This window comes from Corapipo altera, unplaced genomic scaffold (assembly GCF_003945725.1).
Source record: "Corapipo altera isolate COAL_440 unplaced genomic scaffold, ASM394572v1 44, whole genome shotgun sequence".
Taxonomy (NCBI): domain Eukaryota; kingdom Metazoa; phylum Chordata; class Aves; order Passeriformes; family Pipridae; genus Corapipo; species Corapipo altera.
The window spans coordinates 621,405-647,207 of NW_020884880.1; the positions used below are offsets into that span (position 1 = coordinate 621,405).

Genomic DNA, 25,803 nt, shown 5'->3' on the forward strand with positions numbered 1-25,803 from the left:
ATTTTCCCTAGTACTGGCTCAGACCTGAGGTTTCTTAAATCTCCAAAAACTTCTGACAAGCTATAAAGGTATTGTATATGTGTGTAATATCAGTGGAGCATTATGGTAGACTTGATATTTTCTTTGATGCTAGAGAAGAACACTAAAATGGGGCTCACTTTCTGCAGCCCACAAAATGTAGGGGACACAATGCATTAGAAGCATGATAGGGCCACTCTGAATGTGTGTGTGCACCCACTCTTCATTGTTTTCCAGGGCGTATTCAGAGCTGGTTCCTCTGGTACACCAGCAACAGCTGCATAGAGGACTGGTGTTTAGATCACATTTTGGCTTTGGAAATTATTTTATTCTTAAAGCTCTCCTGCTTGGTCATTTGTCAAAGTTCATATGTGTGCCTTGTGAGTTTGGTGAGCATTGTGGAACAGACAGGAAGAAATATGCTTTGGCAATGTATTTTTTTGAAGGCAAATATTGCCGCACAGAAAGAAAAGATACAGTTATGAAATGCTGTAAGCTCTTGCAAACTTTATTGACCCAACCCCTATCTAATCTGTATGAGCAGACAAATACTTCAGTGTCTCTATATGTGCTCTGATTCAAGCATTTCCAGTATTTATTTTAAAGTACTAGAGAAATAAACAATAGTAATCACTATGTGTTATGTATTTTATACTAAAATGAATAGAGATCAGCTGGTTTGCAGCACGGGCAATCTTACTTTGAAAAATATAGCAACACGGAAGCATTCAGTTTATTGATCCTGTCTCTCCATTAGTTCCTATCTCATCTGTCTTCTTAGCATCATAAGCAGTGAAGCAGATAAAGGCAAATACTGGAAACATTTGTAGTGACTTAGAGACCAAATCCCCTGCAACAGAAGAGATATTTCCAGTCTTTTTTGTTTGTTTGGATTTTTTTTTTTTTTGTTCTGAAATGAACATTTTTGATTGCAATCTTAAGATTACACCGATCTTCATGTGATTATGCAACAGCAAGTACAATTCTACAAGTACAAGAGTCTTTTACCAGCAAGACCAGTGAGTCTTTCTCTGCCTCTTAACTCCCACCAGTGTAATGTTCAATCCAGTGATGTAACGGACATAAGGAACACAGCATCAGCAGTCCAGATAAATTCTTCTTTTGTCTTTCACATATGCTTTTACCGTTAAGTCTACTTTAGTGGATTTATGAACCAGAAAGTGGAACGGGTTCTTTGACAGGGCTCTCCTAAGCTGCATGCCAGTTCTGCAGTCTGCTGTTGAAAATAATCTTATACTTACACAAAGTTGTTTTCCCAATTTGATCAGAGAGAGCTGTGAAGTATTAAGAAACTATAAAAATTTGGACCTAACAGTAAGGAAATACTTATAAAAAGCCTCTGAAGAAGAACTGCCCCAGTGATGATATAGTGGCAGAATATTACTATCTTGGAATCATCTGGAAGGAAAAGTGAAACCTCATGAGAAAGGTAGAAAAACTTCTTGAAAATGCCAGGATCATAGGGGATTAAATTAAAAAGCATGAAAATATTCAGAAGTTTAATTACATAACTGAGTCAGTAACAGTCCATTTCTTTGGTCCTTGCAACACATTTTGGTTACTCGCTTTTAAGAACTATATTTATTTGTATTCTCTCCAGATTTAGCAGTTTTCTAGGTATTTTATCATTGAATTACACTATGTTTTCCAGATGTACCTTTTTCCCCAAGATGTGACATTTACCTTTTTTTTTGGTCTCAATAGAGCTTTTTACATTAAAATTTTATTCTTACCTCTTGGTATTAATTTATGGTGGTTTATATAATTTTTCTAATGCTCTACAAATGTGTATATGTATTATTCCTGTAGTTACAAGAAATGAATCTTAGGCCCAGTAAGTTAACACAGTTAATGAATTATTGTAAAAGTTAGCTAAAACTATATTTTCCATAGACCACAGAAAGGCTCAGACAAAAGGTTTGTCAGTGTTTAAAGCCTTTTGAGGAACCAATTTTGGAAATGCTGAAACCACAGTTTGCAGACTTGAATTCTTAATATATGCCTCTATTGAAGTACAGGATGAAGAAGTCTTCAGCTTCTCAGATTGTTTTTGACTCCATGGAACAGAATAGTTGCTTTTGGTCAAAGGTTCTAGGAAGGAGAGGTTATTTTTATTCAGAACGCAGCTACATAAAGTTAGAGAGCACTAGACATAGCATGTCTAGTATTGATCTCCACAGGATTAAATATATCTATCTATTTTCTTAATATTTTACATTTACAAAATTAAACTCCTCTTTTTGTCTTGTACTTCAGTCTGTATGAAAAAAAGATAAACCCTTTTAGAATTTATTTGAACAAAATATTAAACACTATCTGAATGAGAACAGAATTACAAAAAAAAAATCAAACCAAGACTTTTTTTTCCTTATTATTATAAAAGAAAATTTGACAATGTCATTTGGAACAGTCAAGGTGGCTAAGAATTCAGTGTTCCATGTAGACTTCTTAAGCAGTAATGCGTATGAAATTGATTTTATCTAGACTATTGTACATAGTAACTCAAAATTGTCTGCCTGAAGTGTAATCACTCTTTTCATTTCTGCACTGCTTGCAAGTATTCATGGGGAAAAATTGCAGGTATGCTGTGTGATTATATAACACACACTGAACTCTGCCATCCCTCAAACAGTCCTTCATGAAATATCAGCAAAAACTATAATTTGTTAAAAGTCCATTATCTTCTTTTAACCAAAATACCCTGTGGCTAGAGCATAGCTACACAAACAAATTTATCCTTACAGACCAAAAAATTCTGAAGAGTCACTTTCTAATATCATTTACCTTACTGTGTTAGTGATAGCACATTAAAAACCCCTACTCCCCCTCTATTAACAGGACAAGTTCTGGACTTTTTTTCTTTTTGGTGAAAATAAATTACAGACGCAGCTTTTCACATCATTTGAAAACTGATGGGTCACACTGCTCAATATCCCTTTAATCTAATATAAAAGAGAATTACATGTGGTGGACCAGCTGCAGAAAAAGTGTCATCCCTCACCCATTGTTTGGTTGACAGTTCCATCGTCATGAGGGATAAGGGCATCCTGCTGAGAAGATGCTTCGTCTCTACTACTGTTGAAAAATTCAAAGTAATAATGACCTGAAATTAGGATTTAAAAAAAATAATAATTTCTTTTTTCTCTGTTCACTGGATAGTCAGATAAGTTAACAGGACAGTGCAAGAAGAAGTTTTTACTAATATGTTTTACTAGGAAGACGGGCACTCCCAACCTAACCCAGAAGAGAGTTTGAAGTTATTAAATTTGGAGGGTCAAAAAATAAGAATGTCTCCAATTTAATTTCCTAATCTGAAAGGGTTGATCTCTTTCCCTTCTCAGCTAAAAGTGTCAGCAGAAAAGATTTGAAAAAGTTCCAGATTTTCCCTTGGCTGTAAGCACTGGGTCCATATTCCCAAATTAGATTCATCTCCTGACTGAAACATCTAGAAACATCTGGTGCCTAGAAATGGGCTGTTGACAGGATTCAGTTGCCTGAACTTCCTCATTAGTGACATTTCTAGTGCCTAAAGATATTCCATCTGCTCTCCAGGTAGCTCTTCTAGAGAAGTGTGACTCTTGAGTGGAGTCCAGTGGAGCAAAAAACCTTATATGGATGCACTGATAGCCACAGGAATCTCAAAAGGCACTCGAAATCTCACATTAAGCCTCTAACCAACAGAGGCCATTTAGTACAGCTCATGTTACTCTGAAGTAGATCTGGAGTGCAGGACTTCTCTCAGAGTCCAAGCTCAGCTGACAAGATGTTAGATGCAGTTACCCTTGACAGCCTCTAAGGTAAAAGCTACGGCATAGGTGGGAGATAGAATCTAAAGCAGACTGATGGTCTTACAGAGCAGTACTAAGCACATATCAGGTAGCACTGAATGTGTGTGGGCAGCAGAACCAAACCTCACACTTGACTCATTTTAATAGGAGAGTCAGGACAGTCCACATTTAGATACCCCTCCTTAGGTGTCATAGTCATGAAATTAATAACTTTCTAAATGCCTGCATTAGTCACTACACAGGTTTGAGCTCAATATGACTGTCTTGTTAAAGTCATCTTCTGTTACTCAGCTTTAGCAATCCATGGGGGTGATCATTCTTAAGGTGCTTTCTGCATCACTGCTCTTAGGAAAGCTTTCCTTGGAGCCGGTAATGAGAACACCCTCCAGGATAATGGAAAATGGAGTGTGGAACTGTTCTGTGGGTGCCAGAGGTCAGCTTCTGTTTTCTAGCTTTTTCTTGCCCTGGTATTGAATCCGTAGTTGAATCTTTTTGCACCTAAACTGAGCAAACTAATGGAACTGTGCGAGCTTACTACTGTGCAAATAGCAGGCGACTTGCAGACTGATAATGTACTGTAGTATGGTTCTCAGTGGCCTCAGATAAATCCAAGGAGACAATTCAAAGCTGATGATGGCATTTTATTGGTAAATTTTTTTATAAATAAAGATGTGTTGTGATAACTATATCAACTCTGTGCTGTATCACCTACCTGTGGTAGGTATGTTACATGACTGTTTACATCAGAATTCACCCTGTGCAAAACCACAGCTAGAGAAAATTCATTCCTATAACTCAGAATAAATTAGTGCTATACTAGCAATCAAATTACTAGCAATCAAATTACTAGCAATCAATTACAGCACTGCCCCAAGCAAGAAAACATTACAGGGATGGATAGGAAACTTAAACAAAACCAACAAAAATTCTCATTTACTGTAGGCTAATGCTGTATATAGCATATATAAGAAGGATGTGATCTGTTGGAGTGATCCAACAGGAAGGCCACAAAGATGGTCAGAGAGCTGGACACTTGTATGAAGACAGACTGAGTAAGTTGGGATTTTTAACCTGGAGAAGAGAAGGCTCCAGGGACACCTTATAGCACCTCCCAGTACCTAAAAGGGGCCCACAAGAAAGCTGTAAAGGGACTTTTTATAAGGTAGGATAAAGTGGTAGGATAAGTGGGAATGGCTTTAAACAGAAAGAGTATAGGTTTAGATTATATATTAGGAAGACATTCCTTAGTGTGAAGGTAGTGAAGCACTGGAACAGGCTGCTCAGAGAAGTTGTGGATGCCCTATTCCTGGAATTGTCCAGGTTGGATGCCGCTTCGAGCAACCTGGTCTAGTGGTAGATGTCCCTGTCCATAGCAGGGAGTTGGAACTGTATGATCTCTGAGGTCACTTCCAACCCAAACCATCCTGTGGTACTATGAGTTTATGATAGGGCATATTTAACATATAGTATCTTGTATACTGTAAAGCAAACTAAGGACAGAAAGCATAATTTGGTTAATGAGGACTCTGCCTCTGAATTATTCTTTTTTTTTAATAACTTCAAAATCCTAGCAGTTTAAATTTCCTGACTACCTCCAAGCCAGATTACCAGCTTTGGACTGCAGGCAAGCACCTGCTCCTACCAAGCCAAAGTGTACTCCTCCTCACAGACATCCTGTGCTGGGGAGATTAATCCCCAGAGGAAAATCTTTTGAACATTTCTAAAAATAACATCTCTTTACTTATTCTTCTCTGCCAAAACAAATTACTAATATTTTCCCTATTTAAAGACTCCAGTAGCTTTGCTATTGGGAACAGCTGCTCTGAATTTGAAAATCCACCCAATAAATCCAATAAAAATTGCAGAAGAGCAAAAGGAGGGTATTATTCTAATACACTTCAGGTACATGACCAGACAACTTTCATGCAGTTCCAGGGAGACAGACAAGATGACCTAGGCTATATGTCTTTTCTTCTCTATCAAAAATTGTTATGGTTCTATAATTAGATCAAACAAAATCATGCTTTCTTCAGCCTGCAAGTGGTGCCAAATGTTATCAGTATGGAAAGGCAGGACATTTAAACCACTCAAGCAGGTGAAGTCAGTCACTGATATTATTTTCCTGAGTGCTGATAACCGCTGTTCAGCTAATCCAGTTCATAGACGGCTTTGCTATTTGTAATGATATTTGCACCCCTGGAAGACAGCCACATGCTATTGAAATTATGCTTGATAATGTTTCTGTACTAGTTCTGCTTCAATTGACCTGACTGCAGTGTTATCAAAATGTTCAGTTTATAGAACGTAAGCTATATTTGGTGTCTCCTTGATGGAAATGAAAAAATCAGTCTCTAAACATAGTGACCTTAATGCATGAGTTATAGATGACACTTTTCCTTAGAACAAGAGGGAACAAATTCACTTTGGGGTCTCACTTTCTTTTCACTGCTATTTTAAAGCTACAGGCTGCTAATGGACTGTCCTTTGCTTCCACACAGAGCAGTCCTAGTGTTTGACCCCATGTTCTTGATGACAACCTGGATGCAGGTTTGGAGACAGACTAGGTGGGCTATGGAGTGAATTTGTATTAGCATAACTCAGCAAGCTATTGTTCCCATTTTCAGCATAAAACTCTGAAACCCAGAAAGATAGGGAGAAGCCTAACAACTCAGCTCTCACTGAGGAAGCGCTGTATAATACAGTATGTTTACAAATGGCCTACTGATGTGTAGCAAAACATTTGTGCTCTACTGAGTTCAGGTGAATCAGGGTCAAATGTGGTAGAGAATCTGGTAGGGGAAGTTGCAAAAGGGGATCATACGCTGCTCTGACTAGTATGTAGCCAGGCCGTGTCTACATGAACAAATAATTCAGTTTAGTAGGAGTGGATATGTGAATTGAAATGGTTGGGTTTGAGACACCTGCATCAACCTTGTTCAGAGGTTTTGCTTTGGACAAGATTTAGGCTACTCACTAGGAGCAGTTTTCCCCAACACACATGTGGCTCAAAGGTGTTTGCAGGATAAGTCATTAGACTTTTATGTTTCCATTAGTGATTGGAACACATTTGGCATGCACCCTGGCCAGGTCTTTTGCTGCAGTTTTTCTTGAAAGAAAGCCAGCTGCACACAGCAAAACTGCTTCCTGAACCAAGCCAATGTGCAGGAAGTGGAGAAGGCTTTTGAGTTTGCTTCAGAAGCTTGCTACTGCTCTGATCCAAAATACTGATGCAGAGGCAGTCACATTCCCTGAAGAACCCCTGCTTGAGGCCTGTTATTTATTTTTAAATAAATAAATAATATAAAGGAAAATAAACATTACTTTGAATGTAGATATTTTAAGTGTCTCACTTAAAATGAGATTGCACTGCAATAAATTTCCTTTTGCTTTCATACTCTCAAGTCTCTTTTATGAGGTGCCCTGGATGAAACCATATCACACAGATAGTGTGATACCAGAGCAATGTACTTAAATAAAAGGTTCCAGAATCTGGTATATCAGCAGCTTTTGGGATCTTCAAGTCCAAGGAACCCCAAGCACCCTCAGCAACTCAAGAGACCAGAGGAAAGACACCTTGTTTCAATGAAAGCAAGATGAATGCAAACATGGGGGCCAGTGTTGTGCATGAGAATACTAACTCAGAATTCCCATCTGCTTGTTTTGCTTGAGCTTGCAAACAGAGGGGAAAATAAACTGAAATTCCACTTAAAATGTTGCAAAATCAGACAAGGTGCATCCTTTGCCTTTCCTCCGGTAATATTGAAAACCTTTTTATAATCTGCACACTAACTCGCATTGTAAATGGAATCCAACCCAATGCAAAACGCTAGTCAAGCTCCTAAATTTTGCTCAAGGGAGAGCAGGGAATCATAAGCAGTTTTTTGTGCAGGGTTGAGTTTATTCCAAGATTAGATGTCAGTGTCATATCATTGCATTTAAGAGCAATACAACTAATTATCAAATGCAGGATCTGAGGAGAAATAACGTAGCTTCAGAAAAATGTCGTGGTCAGCAAATAGTGTTTAAAAAACACAAGATTTTTTGTTTGATATATAATAAATTTGTGGGCAGAGGTATAATTTCTGAATTAAGTAGTGTATGAAATGGGCTGGGTTTGTGCCTGTTGTATGAATATCTTGTTTGCTTTGTCACTTTAGTTTTCCATTCTATTATTGTATGCTGACTACTTTTTTGTTTATTGGAGATATAAGCATGACATTAATTTCATTATCCTATTCTGCATGCAAATGTGTATTACATTTGCAAATGAAGAAGTGGTAAGGAGAAGCAAATTCAGTAAGAGAGTTTATTATGCATGCATAACCAAGCAATTGCTTGTTTTAGAACAGTACATCTTGAACAGTTGTGATAAGGATTGCCAGGATTTAACTAAGAGTTTTATGAATAGAAATTTTTTAAAAGTACCTACTGCAGAAAATACTGTAGTTCATTGACCCCTGCATGTTTTATCTTGAGTAGCACCACAAATTGTTATATTTATTATTAGACTGAGTTAATATCTGAAACAGAGAAACAAGGGGCAAATGTTGGTATTATTAAAAGGTTAACTTGTCATAAACTCTCATTTTTGTAAGTAGCCTCCTCTTTTATGGTATCTTAAGTAAAAATGAAAAGAACTGGAAAAAGATGTTTTTCAACACTAACCATAAAAGCAAAAATCTGGAAAACAAGAATTTTGTACATTCAAGCTAATCTAAAATACTCATTCCCATAAAATCTGCACTCTGCTGTAAATTTCAAGTTATTAATACTATGTGGGAAGCGATGGAACCATATGTTTACTTAAAGTGATTTGTGAAAATACAGGTTATTAGCAAAGCCAAATTGGTAGCAGAGATAGTAGTAACACTGTTTCTCCTTATAGCAGAGTATAATGTTGAAGCATTATTTAGATGTAATGATGCTAACTTCTCATAACTTAAATATAATATCATATATTATTTTAAAATATCACTACCATAGTAAAAACGATTCTAGTAGTTATATTTATTGATACTTTATATTAATATTAACATTTATTTGATATTATATATAGCATATTTGCATCACATTATTGTATTACTGTTGTAAAATAATATTACGTTTGTAATATGTATATTAGATAGAACTAGTTTCATAGTTATATTATACATACTATACTACATAAGCTAAACGGAGAGAAAAGTTGAAGTATGTGTATCAGTATGCTGAGGTTTCTTTTCAACCAGGTAATTAATATGAAGGTTTTCTTTCTGTCACCTTCCATGACTATATTTTCTCCTTGCTCATTTTCTCCAGTGCCTTGTCATTTATTGTTTTATTTTCCAATCATCTGCTTTGACATATTTTTCCATGCTTTCTAGATATTTTCACTCACTAAATATATTGAAGATGTAGTCATGCAGTTCACTGGGCTAAGGCTGGAATATGAGGTGCTATTTCTGGCACAACTGCAAACCTACAGGCAAACCTTGTTCATGTCATTCACTGCTTGCTTTCTCTTTCTCCATAGTGCTAGAAGCATATAGTGTTGTACTGAACTCCTCTGTCCTCCTAGTGATTAGAAAAGGGACATGAATAAATGCAGTACCACGTTCCCAAACTGAACAAAAAATTCACCTTGTGTGGGGAAGACATGACAGGGAGGCCAACAAGTTTGCAAGGAATTGCTTAGCTAATTAACTTTGAGAAGGCATTCAAATCCCTGAAGGAAGGACACATAAAGGTCCATTTCTTCTCTTGTTGTTTCCAAACAATATCTTGTCCAACATGCTGGGTTTACACTGGGCTCATAAGAGGTAGCTGTGTTGGCTCATGCAGCTCTACAGGTTCCAGGATGCAGCAAGGGGCACAGAAGTCCTATGCTGTAAAGTTGAGTATGGTGAGGCCAAAGTCCTAGCACTACATTCAGTGCAGAAACCAGTCGGGCTTCTGAATGATGTTTTGAATATTAAATATAATTTTATTCAACCAGATGATGAATTGGTTTACAGATTAAGACAGAGATGTCCATATAAATCACATATGGACATAGCTGCTTTTTTATTTCCTTCTATAAATATATACAGTAACTGCAGTAAAACTTGTCACAGTTATTCTTTTAGAACAGAATAAGTTATTTTGAATATATAAAAATATCTTGTACTGAATTCATAACTGGAACTTACTATATAGAGGTCACTGAATATTGTTGAGTGGCCAGCATTTAAGAGCTGTGTTCCTCACAAACGAGGAAAATGAAAATTTTCAGGCTAGCAGTACTGGCTAATATGAAGTTTGAATCTCACTTGGTCACTCTTGTCATGGTGCAAATGAAGACCTGATTGTTTTTAAATCACTATAGACTCGCTTCCTGAATGATGTAATAACAGCCCCAATGAATTGTGTCAGAACTGCTTTAGAAATTTCCTACTTGTATTAAAAAGGGTACAGACTATCTCTAAATACAGGCGACGAGACCTGAAAAAAATATTGTTTCCTGGACATTTCTACAGTGCACTTGTGTGATTCCCCACATGTGCGGGAGATGTTGTGAATACTTGCTCTAGTGAGAGCACATGTACCATCAGACTGGTGTTGATATTAGTAACAGTCAGCTCAGAACAATCCAGCTTCACACTAATACATCAAATCTCATAATGACTCATTTTCTGCTGGGTTTTTCAGACAGTTTATTCAGACAGTGTATCGAAAAGCCGCCCCGGGATGAAAGTTAAATGCAGTAGACCCAAATCACTGGTTTAAAGCACTAGAATAGGTTGCTTTAAACCAAACTGTAAGCAGTGAAGTGTCAATGGGATGAATACAAAATAAAGATGTTTAGAAACTGAGGCAGTGGAAAGTTTGTGCAGAAGGGAAGAATTAAAAGAAAAACACCATATAAAATAACTCCTCTATGCTTATTAGTTTACCTTGTTATGTAAAGTCATTGGAGTTTGTTCTGCCCATCCACATCTGTTAAACTACTCATACATATCCTAAGTACCAACTCAATCTGAGTTATCCAAGAATTTAGTTATTACATTCAGATTGATTAAGGCACATGCATGACCTTACGCAAAACACTGAGTGGGGCCCCCAGACCCTCTCGTGCTGAAGCCATTCATTGAATTCTCAGTGTATTAGAGGACTACATTGCTGCAAGAACCATAGAGTCATATAGTATACAGAGTTTGAAAGGACCTAGAAGGATCATCCTGCTCCTTTCAGGACTACCAAAAAATAAACCGCATGACTAAGAGCATTCAGACGAAAATACTCTTCCTTTGCTTCTGCTTCCATACATACAGTTATGTAACCAAGTATTGTCTAGTGAAGCCAGCAGCAAGCCAGTGAGATTATAAGTGGGTTTTTTGTTTGTTGCATTTTATTCAAGAATATACACTTTACTATGTAGGTTTTAAATACTGGAAGGAAATGTCTTATCATTAATTCATTGAGTCATCTATTTTAATTAGACCAAGAGTTAGAGAGCTCACACATTTGTATTCATAGTCATCAAGGAAATGCATTATGTTACCTAATAAGATTGTGCACTGTTTCATGACACAAATGGTTGTGCTAACAGGTTATATAAAATCGAAGTTAAGAACTGCTTCTATTCACTTATATTACATTAAAGTCATTAAACATTCAATGCAGAATCATAGTTAAAAAATAAAGAAGAATCCAGAGACTCTGTAATGGATATAAATTCAGTTATCCTTTAAAGGCTCATTCTTAAGAAATGTGACAAAGTAAGGCAGGAAATTTAACAATAGTACTCTTGGAGCTGAAAACTCCTCATTTGTATTTATAATAGGTGATGGTAAAGCCAGAAATATTCTTTCAAGTTGAGAGACACTGACCTACCTCAGTTTTCTGAAATCAAGCACCTCTATTATTGCCCTATGTTCAGTAAATTCATGGGATTAACTGACACCCTTAGGAGGCTTTGTGAAACAGCATCAAGAACCAATCAGCCACTTGAGTTGTCTCAGGAAGCCTCAGGTCTCCACAGCAGCAGTAGAAGTGCTCATTACTTCTGGGTAACATATTCCCAACCATATAGTTGTGCCAGAATTAGCTGTTTGTGCCGTTTATTTATTTGAGAGCAGATAAAGATGGATAGTCTTTTATTTGTTCAATGAAGTATCTATTTAAGATCTTTCATGTCTCAAACGCTGACATATTTATTTTAATTTGCATGTAGTATTATACAGTGCTATTCCTAATGCTAACAATCATGTATGGTGAATTCAAGAGCACATGTTTCCTATCAATTTGGTATTTTATTCACAAAATATCACAGCAGAAAAAAAAAGCAGTCTTTGATTATAAACAGGTATTTTCCTTTTCCACATCTTGGGTTTTTTTCAAATCTGCTTCTGCAAGATAATGCTCACCCTCTCTTTTATTCATTTTAATAATCTCAGTAAATCCCCCTGGATCAAAATTATATCTTCTCTTTTGTTTGTTTGGGTTTTTTTCCTGCCTACTGTGCTTGTTATAGATGGATCTTATGGTCTCATTAGAATCAGTAGCAAAACTTACATTGACTCCAGCCACGCTGAGCTGTGCTAGACCCTGGGTTGGAGATAGAGACACCTACATCCGTGGTTTGTTGTGCAGTTTCTGGGAAGGGACTTCACCGAGAGGTGAGGATTTGGTGAAGGATTTTATGCAAATGGTTTTAGATAGCCCTTCATGCCCTTTTGCAATATGTCCTTAACCTGGGTGAGAGGACAGAAAAGAAGAAGGTAAGTGGCACCAACATGTCACAACTAATCATGAGCATGGGGGTTTCTCCACACTCTCATGAGGGTCAGGAATTTGCAGTAAAGATATATTCTGGCTAAAATTTATTTCTTTTCTATGAGTAAGTAATCAAAAACATTGCAGATTCACAATTGATTAATTAATATCACTACTGACTATACAGCCTTGTAAACAGAAAATGGCAGCTAGGACCAGGATTCTGTCCCTGACATAAGTTGTAAGTTGAAGGAAAGGGGGGACAAGAAAAAAAAATAAAAGGGAAGTGAACAAAGCCACAGAGTCACGCAGAATCATCTGTAAATCAAGCAAGAGACTATGGGCTGAAAAAATTCTGTTGTGTAACCCTGTTCGGTTGCTTGGTTGTACACCAAGCATGAAAACTGTGAAGAAGACCAGTTGAGTTACATTCACTTACAGCAGAGCTCAGCATTGCTGCTGAGTCATCACTTCCAGTGTATTTATTCTCCTCTGCTAGGGAGACCTTCTCATGCTGAGCATAAAAACTACCACTTTGTCTTGCAAAGTCTAGAGGAAATTTGGAACTGAAGGTGTGATGCAAGAACATACGTTTTTAGATTAGTGAACATTAATTCGATTTAATTCAATTTAAGGTCTGGAAGTGCTGGACAGAGACTATAGTGATGTGTTTAGTCAATAATAGTTTTCTACAATCAACAAACCAGTATTTGTGTTAATCCTTTGGATATGTCGGTTACTTCTTTAGATATGTCCAATTACTACTGTGCTTTGCTTGTTGACACATTTCTAAATCTTACATCCATCAAATCAAAGTAATTCTAGAAAGTAGTTGTTTCCCTTTGAATGCTGGGGCTGCTACCAATTATTCCTGAATGGTGGCTTGAGAGTATGGGATGGCAGAGAGTTTTAGTTTGGAAATTACCATAATGGTGCTATTAATCTAGAAGCTGAGTGCCCAGTTCTATTTAGAAATTAAATAATTTTAATTGCCATGTATACTGCAGGGTGGGTTTCAAGCCATAAGCGTTTGGCTAAACTAGAGCCAGAAAAAGTATTCCTTCCTTCCTTTCTGCCTTCCTCCCTTTCTTCTATCTTTCCTTCTTTCCCTGTTCCATCCTTCCGTTCACCCTCCCTCCTTTCTATCTTCCTCTCTCTTTCCCTCCCATGTGATTTTTTTCCAATGAGAATGAAAATATCATACTTTCATCTGGATGAAAATTTTGTTTGTTTTTTGTTGTTTTCTTTTTTTGCTTTAGGTCAGATCGTGGAATTGTAGCATATATAAAATTGCTGAGTTAACAGAAAAGTATATAGCATTTTCCAATTCACATGAATGCATTTGTGGAGATGCAGGGGACAAGGGTTATATGTGTTTGTAAATAACCTTTGTTTTTCCCTTTGGACTTCATAGATTGATTTGGAATTCTCTCTTTTTCACTTGGATAATTCAAGTGCTGAGAAGAGCCAATGCTTTCATAAATCAGCATTTGGGCTTCTGTAGAAAAAATACAAGAAAAGAATGTAAGAAAAGCTAATCTGCAGAAATACTTTGATTTCTGGTTAAAAACTTGTCATCAAATGCTACACAATGCAACGATGATGCAGTACTTTATAGATAAGTTTTAAGAGAAGGTGGACAGTATAGATATAATTCAATTGTGTGATTAATACTTACCTTGTACGATGTTTTCTGAAGTAGTTTGCAAATACATATAATATAAGAAAATAAATTGACCAATAAATTGGATTTATTAATATTTTATCATAAAATTAACAATTATTCTCTGTTGCTATGAATAAAGAAACACTAATATTAGACATCATATTGCATCATTTATAATATTGAATTAGTCTGCATGAACTGGCTTTAATATTATGGTATCTGCAAAGAAAGAGTCAAACAATATTAAAAAAGAGAGAATGTAAATGTTTAATGCTGCTGGTATTAAAGACTATAAAAAGCTATCTGATATTATCAGTCTGTATCTTGTGAAAAAGTCACTTAATAAAAAAAAGGTTCTAACAGTCATAGATGAGCTGTATGACAACTATGACTATGCTCAAAACAAATACTCTATTTTCCTACAGAGTCGCTGCATGATCAATGTCATTATTGCAAAGTGCTTTTAACTAACTCAAATATGAAAGACTGCATATAAGTTAAATTCTGTTGTGTTCTACAGAAGAGGCATTCAGGTCTAAATGTACAAAGATTCTAAATTATGTCAAGTACATGTCATCTGAAAAGAGCTGACAGACAAAGAAATACATCACACAATCTATTGAATGCACTGCTAGAACATACATTGTACTCTAAAAATTGCAACTGGAAAAGCAAGAATGGTAAGAGATAAATGGAGGACTAACTCTTCAGATTAATTGATAATACCTCACACATCAGAAAAGAAGAAATGATCATCTGACAGGAGGAGAGAGAAAGTAGTATGAATCGGTGAACAAATTGAAGGAATTGACTTTGAATAGAAGGCAGACGATGTCACAGTCAGATTCACTGAAGGACTCACATTTGTGCAGAGAAGAAGGACTATAAGGAAAAAGGGAATGATTTTTTTTTTCTTCTTCTGTGTAACAGGAACAGCTCTTCTGTCCAACTTAGAAAACATGTTTCAATTCTACCCGCATTTTACCATAGTTATATTGACATGAAAGTTCACTGAACCCTTTAGTAGGGAGTCTAGATTTAGAGCAGTCACACCAATCACCGTATCTGCAGAGTAGCTGGAAATATTTTGAGATCCCCTATAACTTTTTATGGTTTTAATATTACTCATGAGGCTCTTAGAATTTGCTTTTAAATACCTAGAATATAATCCTAACAGCCTCTACAGCCAGCAGTTATGACAGTTCTGATGCCCTTTCTGTTCTCAGGTTGTCCTTGAGTCACATCTCATCTTTTTAGGGCTGTTGCTCTTGTTACAGAATCACAACAATTTTTATTTTTTTCTTTAATGGCAGTATTTGTGTTTTGAAATTGTTGTTTAATGACTTTATGCTTGAAATTCTTTTAAAGTCCAATGCTAATCCTAGTACTAATATAGGACATAGATTAACAATGAAGTTCAGAGATAAAATCAGGCAGCAACACATTAATCATTAATCAGATTTTGTGTAACTGCATATTTTCCTAAATCTTCAAATCCAATTAATTTTATGTTATTTTAGTCAACCAAATCACATCATATATTCCCCTTCATAGACATATCATGCTCTATTTTAACATAACATACACTACTTCAATATGAAGGTTGTTCTAGAGTCTGTTTTACCGATGAAGAGACCTCCCAGACTCCAGATTAAAAACACTGAAGGGTTTATATATAATTTGGTCTTTATGCCTGAGCGTATTTCCCTGTCTCTTTGGAAACTGTGTATTTGCTGCATTCAAATATTACTTTTTTTTTTTTTACATCTGCATTCACTAGTTGGTTAATACATGGGAGCAGTTCCATTACCACCTTCTGTTTCAACTGGGGGTTGCCCCAACTCAGGTGCAGGACCTTTCATTTGGCATTTTTGAACCTCATGAGGTTCACACACATCCACTTCTTGAGCTTGTCCAGTTCTCACTGAACGGCATCCCTTCCCTCAGGCATGTCAAGCACAGCACTCATCTTGATGTCATCTGTAAACGAGCTGAGGGTGCACTCAATCCCACTATGTCATTGATGAAGTTATTAAACAGTACTGGTCCTAATATGGACCCCTGGGGACACTACGCATCACTGATTTCCATTTTATCCTTTAATTTTCTCAAATTGATCTTTCTTTCCTATTTATTTTATTTCCATTCAATTTCTAATATCCTCTTTAAGGTTACTTATCCTAGAACTCTTATTTCTGCACTATATGTAATTCCAGGCAGTTTTACTCAAATAAATTATATTTTGGTAATTACTTTGATACGGTGTAGCCCCAGCTGAAAACTAAGCTACTATGAAGAAAAACAGCTGTATCCCAGACAAAACCAGCACATACTTCCTCTGAGCTCTTTAGATATATACCTTTGTAACAAAAAATGATCTGAACTTTCACATTTGATTTATTATATATTTCTTTAAAAATTAAACTGATTACATACCATTTTATATGCAACTTTCAGTTAGGTGCCTAATTACCTTCGCAGGTCAAGTCTTGATCACATTTTCAGAAAATCTAATATATGCAGCTGCTTCAGTTCCACCAATCTCTGAAAATGAGGAGAAAAATGTTGAATCACATTGCAATGTTTGAAAAATGCCCTCTATATACACAGCAAAGATTTTTAGTGGTTACATGTTTTATTTATAATGATGGAAAAGTGTTTAGAAAATCTCAAAGTCCAAGTCCTTTATAAAGTTAACAGAAGCATTGATGTGTCTTAGAATATAAAAAATTTACTGAAGATATGAATAGATCTGCTGGTTTTCTTTGAATTCTTATGTTCTATAAAGTTTATTCCAATCAGCACTGATTATTTTAATAGTAAAGAGATTAGGAATTTGTTTATGACTCCTTAAAGTTACAGCTCTCTCTTATTAGTCCCAGCAGGTTTGTACTCTGAGAGAAGGCATGTAGGACCTGCTAAAAGCATTGCACTTCTCAGCATTCTGGTAACAAATGGATGTGCATATAATTGAAAATACTGCAGTAATTGCCTGAGTGTGAAAAATATGAAGATGTAGTTATTTGCAGAAGTTAGGTGTTGCCCTCTATGAGTCATCAGAGAATGACAGAATTTACTGCCTTTGAAGAAGAAAAAATCTTTTGCGATAGATAACTCTGTAATTCCTCACTGTAGATTCCATGGTGGCAGAAACTAGAGTTTTCAAGGTGGAGAATGGCAGAACATATGTGAGATAAATGAAAACGTTCTGTGTTGTTGGCTATGGCAGCTGAACAAACTGCTTGCTTTTTATTCTATCTCCACAGCTAAACTTCCCTAGCAAATTCTTTAAGTAAGAGAAAGTCTTCTTGGGGGGGGGAAGAGGGGGCGGGAAAGAGAGTCTTCAGGGAAAAGTTCATTAGTTCAACCAACCTGAAGTTCAGTTACATATCCTAATCCAGGGACATTTGTGTGGTACTCAAGTTTCACACACCACACAAGTACTTTGATTACTTCCTGCATTCTGTCGCCTGCCTGCTGAGCTTTAAAGATCTTTAAAAATCTACTTTGCTGTAGCTGCACACAAAAATACTTAAAGACATAAAAATTATCTGCAGTTATCCCAAAAACTGGTGAATGAGAAAGACATGGTGAATAAGCACTGAAAATGAAGGTTTCTACAATTGCTATTTCTACTAATTTACGCACAGGTCCCAGAGATGTTCTGTACCAGCCTGGGCAGTTCTGCAGATTTCCCTCAAAAGCATTATTTACAAATGCTCATATGAATGATCCAATGAAAACATGAATTACAGATTGAGATCTGGTTTGCCTAATTTATGCATGTAACTTACTTTTAAACCTCTTATCCCTACGATTCTGCTCAAGGATCTCCCAAGTACACTTACATTTTTTTTCAAACTGTGGGGACCAAAACTTCCTCAAAGGCTACATCTAAACCTTGGTGTTCCCCAACAAGCACATACATCCCAGGGCAAAGTGGTAATATCCGTACTTGGTCTAAGTCTCCTCAGTTCTGTCTGGTGCCCTTAGGTATAATTGTTATATTTGTTTTTATTTCAGTCTGTCTGAAGAAGTGTAAGGGCTACATTAAAATGCTACCTGGGTAGTTCTTTTGTGGCGTGGTGCTGCATGTGTTTTTGTGGCATGTAAGTATTGCTTTCCTTGGGAAAAGTCCCTTGGGTGGTTGTAACACTATACAGAGCATGGAGAGACTGGTGAAGTCTCATCCTTGCAACCTGTAGTGTGGTCCCTGAATGGTATGTCATTCTGGAACTGCACTCAATTTTATCTCAAAGGGAACTCTGAAATGAAAAAGACTGAGAATGAACTGTCACACATGGAGTGGGGATGATGAAGGGCTGGATTCTAGGAGCCAAGTTATTTGCTAGTGTAGATGTACCAAATAGTATTTTACAGCTGACATTTCACCAATACTGAATCAAGTGGAATCATTACCCTCAGCATCTTACATATAACATTACTATTAGCATGTCAGGATGTGATTTGCCTTGACTTTCATTGTTGACTTTCATTTAATTTCTTTTCCACTCTAACTCCTGGACCTTTTCCCTTGCATTTGCATTTACTCAGCTATTCACAATCTGATATTGGTGAATGTGATATCCCTCTCCAAAGTGCAGCACTTGACACACATCTTACTGAATTTTATCTTGCTGACTTAAGACTATATCTCAAGATTATTACAGTAATTTTAAGTCTTGATCCTGGTCCCTAAAGCATTTGTATACCCTGTGCTGCTAATTAGTATCATTCATATATTTCCTACATAATCACAGTTCATTTTGTCATCTAAATCACTGATGAAAATATGTTTAAAACTCTTAGATGTAGACTATAATTCTGTAGCTAATTCATGTGCTTATATTTGTCCTATTTCTCCTTTAACCTCTAGTCTGAGAATGCCCAAAAAGCACTTGAGTAGTTGCAAGAATATTTAATACTTGCACTCATATCTAATCTGGTTCACAAAATTATATATAAGTTACCAAACTCTGATTGCTTATATCCCTGAAGAGGGAGCAGTCTGTCACTTACTGACTCTGCATTAATGTCAGTTAGCTGTTCTGTCACTAATTTTGCATTCTAATTTAGAAATAGGTAATCAAAAGTGGGCTAATGATGTTATATTTTTCTCGTGTTCTATTTACAAGCACCATATATTTACTCCCCTGTATTTGTAGAAATCCATGGATTTATAGAAAATTGCCTCTGAATGTTTTATTGTATCAAGTGACCTACTTTTCATCTTAGTCCATTTGAACATAGCAGATATATTTACTATGTGTTACTGAGACAAGAACTGTGGTATTGTTTTGTCTAGATCAGCATCCTTTAATGGCCATGCAGTCTATTAAATATCTATTACAGACTCTGTATTTGATAAATGATTTCTAATTGACTAGATGTCAGTGGCAACATTTGAAAAAACTCAATTACATGGGATTTTTCATTGATTTCCCCTATATTAGAAAATGAAGTGTCAGATACCATTAATTGCATTTTCACAATAAGAAGCACACTACAAAAGTAGCTACTAAGTGAAAGCACTTCTGGCCTAACACTCAATAGAAGTATTCTTTTTAAATTAATCCAATATATAAACAATTATTACGGTTATGGGCCTCTGTTGGTCAAATTGATATGAATGTAATTACAATCTATAATATGAAACCATTTTCCAGGCTTCTAGAAAAATGCGTTCAGATATATTCTGCACTTGTTTATCCTTATACACTACACTATCTGCATCCAGCAACACAGAAGTGTGTTAACCCGTGGTTTCTAGGAGTTCCCACCTACAAGGATTGCATCATCCCTGACATCAACTTGCACTAATGTTGTCCATGGGTCAAAGACAGAACTGCTAACATATATTTTCTGAAGTATACACATATCTACCCAGGCTATATGCCATTAGTAACTAGTGTATGATTCAGAATAAAGTTTATGAGACTGTGGTACCTATATTCATTACCGCTGATGGTCCACAGTTCAAAATACATTGGTGCATCTTTCCTGCTTGCTTGTGTCTGCATTGGTATAGTCAGGCACTCATGATCACATATGTTTTCTACAGTTGTAATTCGATAGATTTTCTTTCATGTGATCTCATTTATTGTGCCAGAACTGACCATCAGTCTATATAATACTTGTGAGATTATATTAGGAGTCTGAATGTGAAAATTCATTTGACTGTGCACAATTTACTGTAGGGCTAGAAGTTCTTATGCCTTTGTAGAGAAAGAAAAATCCATGACCTTTCTAAAATATGCCATGTAGCATTCAATTTCCCTGCATCTGATCGATAAGCAAGCAGGAAATTATATCTTTTGCCATGGTAGACAAGCATAATTAAGCAATAAGGCAATGGAGGTAGTTGTGATTATCTTAGGATGCACCTGGGAGCTGCCTTGTTGCTATTTTAAAACATCTTTATGTGAGGGAACTGTATTAATTTCTGCTGAGAAAGATAAAGTTGGCAGTTTGGAATGCTCATGAGCAGCAGTTTCAGTTGTGCTTCACAGAGAGTGAAGCACACAAGAGTGTTCACCTCAAACAATTAGTCTTCTCTTTCAGCAGAAGTAAAGATGGAGCAGGTTGTAAACATTTAATTGACAGTTGAGACCCAGGGAAAAGAACACTCCTCAAAAAGAAACAATTATATTCTCACTGGCTTCCAGTGACTGCAAAACTTACATTTTTACCAGTTTAGAATGAAAATATGTTGCCCTGAACATTTGACTTTCAGGGAAGACATCCCTGCATAATTAATACTATTGCATCCACATTCTAATTTATGCATTTTAATTATATCAAAGGCCTGGTGAATAATTAATGCTAGCAAAACAATGGGTCTGAAGCATAAGCTGAAAAGTATCACTTTTTAATAGGCTTTGTAAATTTAAATAACTAATGTAAATTTAAATAACTAATGAAAGATATTTAACTATTTGATTGCAAGAATATTTCTTCCTGATACAATCGAATATTAACTACAATAATTGAGCAGTCTCTCAAGTGGAGAAATGTTAGCTCAAGCTTGTTGTTTTCACAACTGGCCAGTCTGAGTATACCACACTACACTAACCCACCTGAGCCATATGATTCCAAGAAAGAGATTTATTTGGATGTTTGTCTTGTGGGAGGGACTGGCATGTCATTGGCATAATTTATAAGATGTAAATAAAATAATTTATAAGATGTAAATAAAATAAGATCAAAATTCCAGGCACAATGTTCCTTTTTGACCTCCTGTCTTCAAGTAGCTCAGTTCATGCAAGTTTCATGGGGAGATTTAGAAATGAATATAAAGAAATAAATTTAGAATTTATTACCTCTGAGTTCAGCAACCTAAGAATTAAGGATGTAGGCCAGGTTAGTAATTCAGAGCCTTGCAGTGGTCAATGGAGAGAGATAGAACCTCTGGAGAATTTCATCTCATCCTAAAATGGATTTTTGAAATAGATGGGATTAATAACCCTTTAGCAATGTAAAGCATTTTTCTATTTCTTATAGAGGAAGCTTAGGATACTGCCTTATACCATACACCTAGCTTCTAGACAGCCTCGTTTAGATGAAATTAATCTCACTAGCGACAGCAGCCTCTAAAACTATGGTGTAGAAAGATCCAGTTATACCAATGTGAGGTTGTAAAGACCAGGGCAGAGCAGAAGGACTCACAGTACAGAGCTATGAAATGTTCAGCATGTCATATTGACAACCATCATCCCAGCTGCGTGGCCAAGTCTCAGACTCGAAACGTGTGTCACTCATTAAGAAAGTCCTTCCCCTCCGAAAGGCCCAAAATGTATATTTGTGTTGATCTGCCATGTCCAAATAGTTGCCTACACCTTGCTGTGGTCCCTGGAGCAATGCTGGGCAGTGTGATGTGCTAAGAGCAGACTGTCCCAGATGTGCAGTATGTCCCGGGTTTAGTGTACTCTGAGTTTGTCATGCAAAGGATGGTGAAAGCAGGTAGACAGCAGACAACACTGATTGTATAGAGTGGGAAGTCTGGTAGCAGAAAGTACCAATTTTAGGTGAGTAAAATGATACAGCAAATGATGAATTACTGCAAACCCTGGCAATATATTACATACACTCAGGTAATATCAACTTGTCAATATGAATATAAAATAAATAGCTTCTACCAAATTCTTTTTTTCTCATTTTCCACATCAGGAGCTTGCTCTTTAGCTCTAGTGTAAGATGTTTAAGGAAGTGTCATAATAGTAACAATATAATGAAGGACTTGTAAAAGAAATAAGGTTGACAAAGGCTGCTACCAATTTTGCCTATCAGGTCCTTTATTTAATTGCATTAGTGTGAGCTCAGTAACTTTTGGCTCCTATGTTTTAAGTTTTCTCTTTCTGCCTATTATTATGTATTGAAATGAAAGTATTTGACTCACTTGAGCAGCCACTTGAGTCACTGGGGAGATATGGAGGGGGTCTATGTAGAAACTAATTGTGTTTTCCCTGTTTTCAACTGTGTTTTCCTGAGCCTGGACGTAAGCTAGTGCTCTCATCAGTGATTGTGGTCTGTGTTGGACAGGTGACAGTTACTTTCATTTTGGATGGGCTGGATGGTGTGTCCCCTCACGCAGACATTGAGAAAGGAAAGGAAGGCATGTAAAAGGCTCTTGCAGAGGTGACTCTGCTCCAGGGAAATCTCAGACAGCCACAGCAATCTGCTGCCTGGGCTGGCTGAATATTTCATAGAGAACAGAAAGCAGAACACGAAAGAAAGTCTGCCTTAGCAGACAGCTTATTTCTTCTGAACAATAGTACCTAAGGAGCACACACATGTTCATGCAATCTGGGACTGATGTGAAGATTAACAGACTAACCCTGGTTGTTTAATTGTTCTTGACTGCTCAGCTTTCCTGCCCAGGATCCCAGGCAATATCCTGATGGTATTCCTCTGCTTCCCATTCCTCTCTACTTTTCTTACTGCAGTTCCTACAGCAAGTAGTAAGAACAATTCCTCAAAAACCACAATTATTTTATTAAATTCAATTTAAGACCAAAACCTTCTGAGTGTGTACAGGATGGACCTTGGTGTTCTAGCCATCCTAGTCAGTCTAGTGTTTTTAATGTAGATGATAAAAAAAGTTGCTGAAGCATGAGATCACAATCTCTAGTGAAAAGTCTCCCTTTGCTTCTGCCTTTGCAGGACTATGCTGAGAAGGAGAAAGCTGCAGCCAAGGCTCTGGAGGATGTGAAGGCTAACTTCTACTGTGAACTATGTGACAAGCAGTACCACAAACACCACGAATTTGACAACCACATCAATTCTTATGATCATGCTCACAAGCAGGTAAACCTGACAAATATCTCTGCATGTTACAGCGGTCTGTCTTCCTTCCTCATTGATTATGGGGGTTTCTAAATTCACTCAAATAGAAGACAATTCATCATTTGATATGTTCACCTTTAATATGCTACTTTCCATTAAAATAAAATGGGAAATAGTCATTGTTTTAGTCTTCACCACAATTTCTTTTAAGCCACTCTGACTGAAAGACCTCAATCCACGATTTTAAATACATGCTTAATACCACTATCCACAATTAATTTGATATATTTAAATGTGGAATTACTTATAAACCAGAGAAAGGGGGAAAGACCACTTCCTCAAATAACCAGTTCTCTCTTTTTTATGCAGAAGGCATATCACCATGCTGTTTCAAGCTGGTTGTGCCATTTCAAGGGCAGAAAAGGGGGGAGTGTGTGTTGGTTTTTGTTTGTTTGTTTGTTCGTTTGTTTATTTGTTTAAAAACCCCTATATTTCTGAAGTTAAAATCTACGTCTCATAATGTTTCACAGGGTGAAATACATTTTGCCTTGCATGCAGAACATGATATAAAATAATCCCTACTCTTGGACAAGATGTTGGATTCTTGGGAAAAGATAATAAATACTAACTTTTTGTCATTGATTTTGTGTAATTTTGTCAGGCCCTTATGTGGTAGGTATATATTATTCATATGTGCTTATTATCCTTCTTTCCTGTATCCTAGTTTTCCTCTATTTTTAAAAAATCCGTATTTCAGTTGATAATATGTAAGGAAAATGCAATTAATTCATATGAGCACTTCAGATTTTGAAGAAAATCGTTTGCAAAGCTCAGGAATGAACATTTCCAAACCTTTGATGTGATAGATCCTATCTGCTAACCTAACATGTTAATAGCATGTAACTGAATTCCATACTGTATCTTTCTCTTCTATAGTTCTTCTAGTGTTTTCATTACACAATTCAAGTGCTCAGGTGTTGTGTGCATTCAAATTAGGGTCTTCTGTTGATCACACTTTTGGTTGCACAGGGGGCAGGAGGTACCTTACAAATATGTGAAGCAGTTAGAAGTTGCAGGTGTTTCTGACAGAGGATTAGAAATAATAATGTTGAGTAAAATAAGCAGTGCTAAAGAAAAAGCTCTTCACTCTACTTGTAAGCAATCTTATCGTCTTCTGCAGTATCACAGAGGATGTAAATCACCCTGGAATTTTCCGTATGCATCTATCACAGCACTTCATTAACAAACTGCCTAAACTCTGCCCATTCATCCTGCTGAACCATCCTGCTGAATTCGAGCAGCCCAGAGTCAGCTGCCCAGGAGTAATATTGGGACATTTCTGTTCCATCACTCCCAAACTGGAGTTATTCATTTATATGTTAAATCAAAAGCAATTCCTCACATCACCATGCCATTAATTAATCCGTAAAAATGTCTATAATAATACAAAACAAATGCTTTTCCAGATCCTAAACATGTTACTCTAATCCGTATAAATCTCCATTTGCTGCACAAATGATTTTTTCACCCTTCAGCTGTTTTCTAAGTAATTAGAAATACATCTAAACTCAAACGGAGCCACTTGTGCCCTCCCCTCTTCACACGCTCCCTGTGCAAAGAGCAGTTTATGCTAAATCCAACAGACTGCTTCATGCACCATCTATGATTGCCTTGTTGGGCAAGGGAGGTTTTGGTAGGTTTCTGTTATAAAAGGGAGTGTTGAAGGAATAAACCTCTTAATTTTCAGATAAATTTAGTGCTTTAAAAGCTGCCAGGCATAGCACTGGAAACTAAGAGTCTGCACAGAAATGCACGACACGTAGAGAATATCAACCAGCAGTGCAAGCTCACCCCATCCTGCCCTTTCAGATGTAGTTCAGAAGCTCAGTTAGTGCAGGATTAGCTAGCTACCCTCCTGATGTGACAGGGTAATTCAGTCTCTTCTCCCTTCTCACTTCTTGACTGCTCATCCAAGTCTGGAAACAGCATTAGTTTGCCTCTAGGAATAGTGTGGGTGCGTCCTTTTCTCTGCCTTTTATAGTCAGTCACAGAAAAGCCTTTATTCTTCATACTTTTATCAGAGTAATCTTCAAAGAAAACAATTTAATTTATGGTTTCCTGTGGTTTTAGCTAGCTTGGTTTCAAAATGTTTGTTCTGGGAGGTACAGTAGCCACTAGAAGATCTTTCTCTGAAGGTATGTTTTTTGTTTCCCAGCAGTAATGAGGGTAGCCTTAGTAATCTGCACGCATATGTTCTAAATATCATTCTTCTAATGGAGAGTAAATTAAAATGAG

The 25,803-nt window shown here is 36.6% G+C and overlaps 1 protein-coding gene across 2 annotated transcripts in view; it reads left to right on the forward strand.

The window, feature by feature from the left end:
- Positions 1-25,803, forward strand: part of ZNF804B (zinc finger protein 804B) — a 235,803-nt gene that overhangs the window by 177,976 nt on the left and 32,024 nt on the right. For both annotated transcript variants that reach the window (XM_027639290.1, XM_027639291.1), the window contains exon 2: positions 23,386-23,529. In XM_027639290.1, coding sequence (XP_027495091.1) covers positions 23,386-23,529 — 144 coding nt within the window. The remainder of the gene's footprint in view (positions 1-23,385; positions 23,530-25,803) is intronic.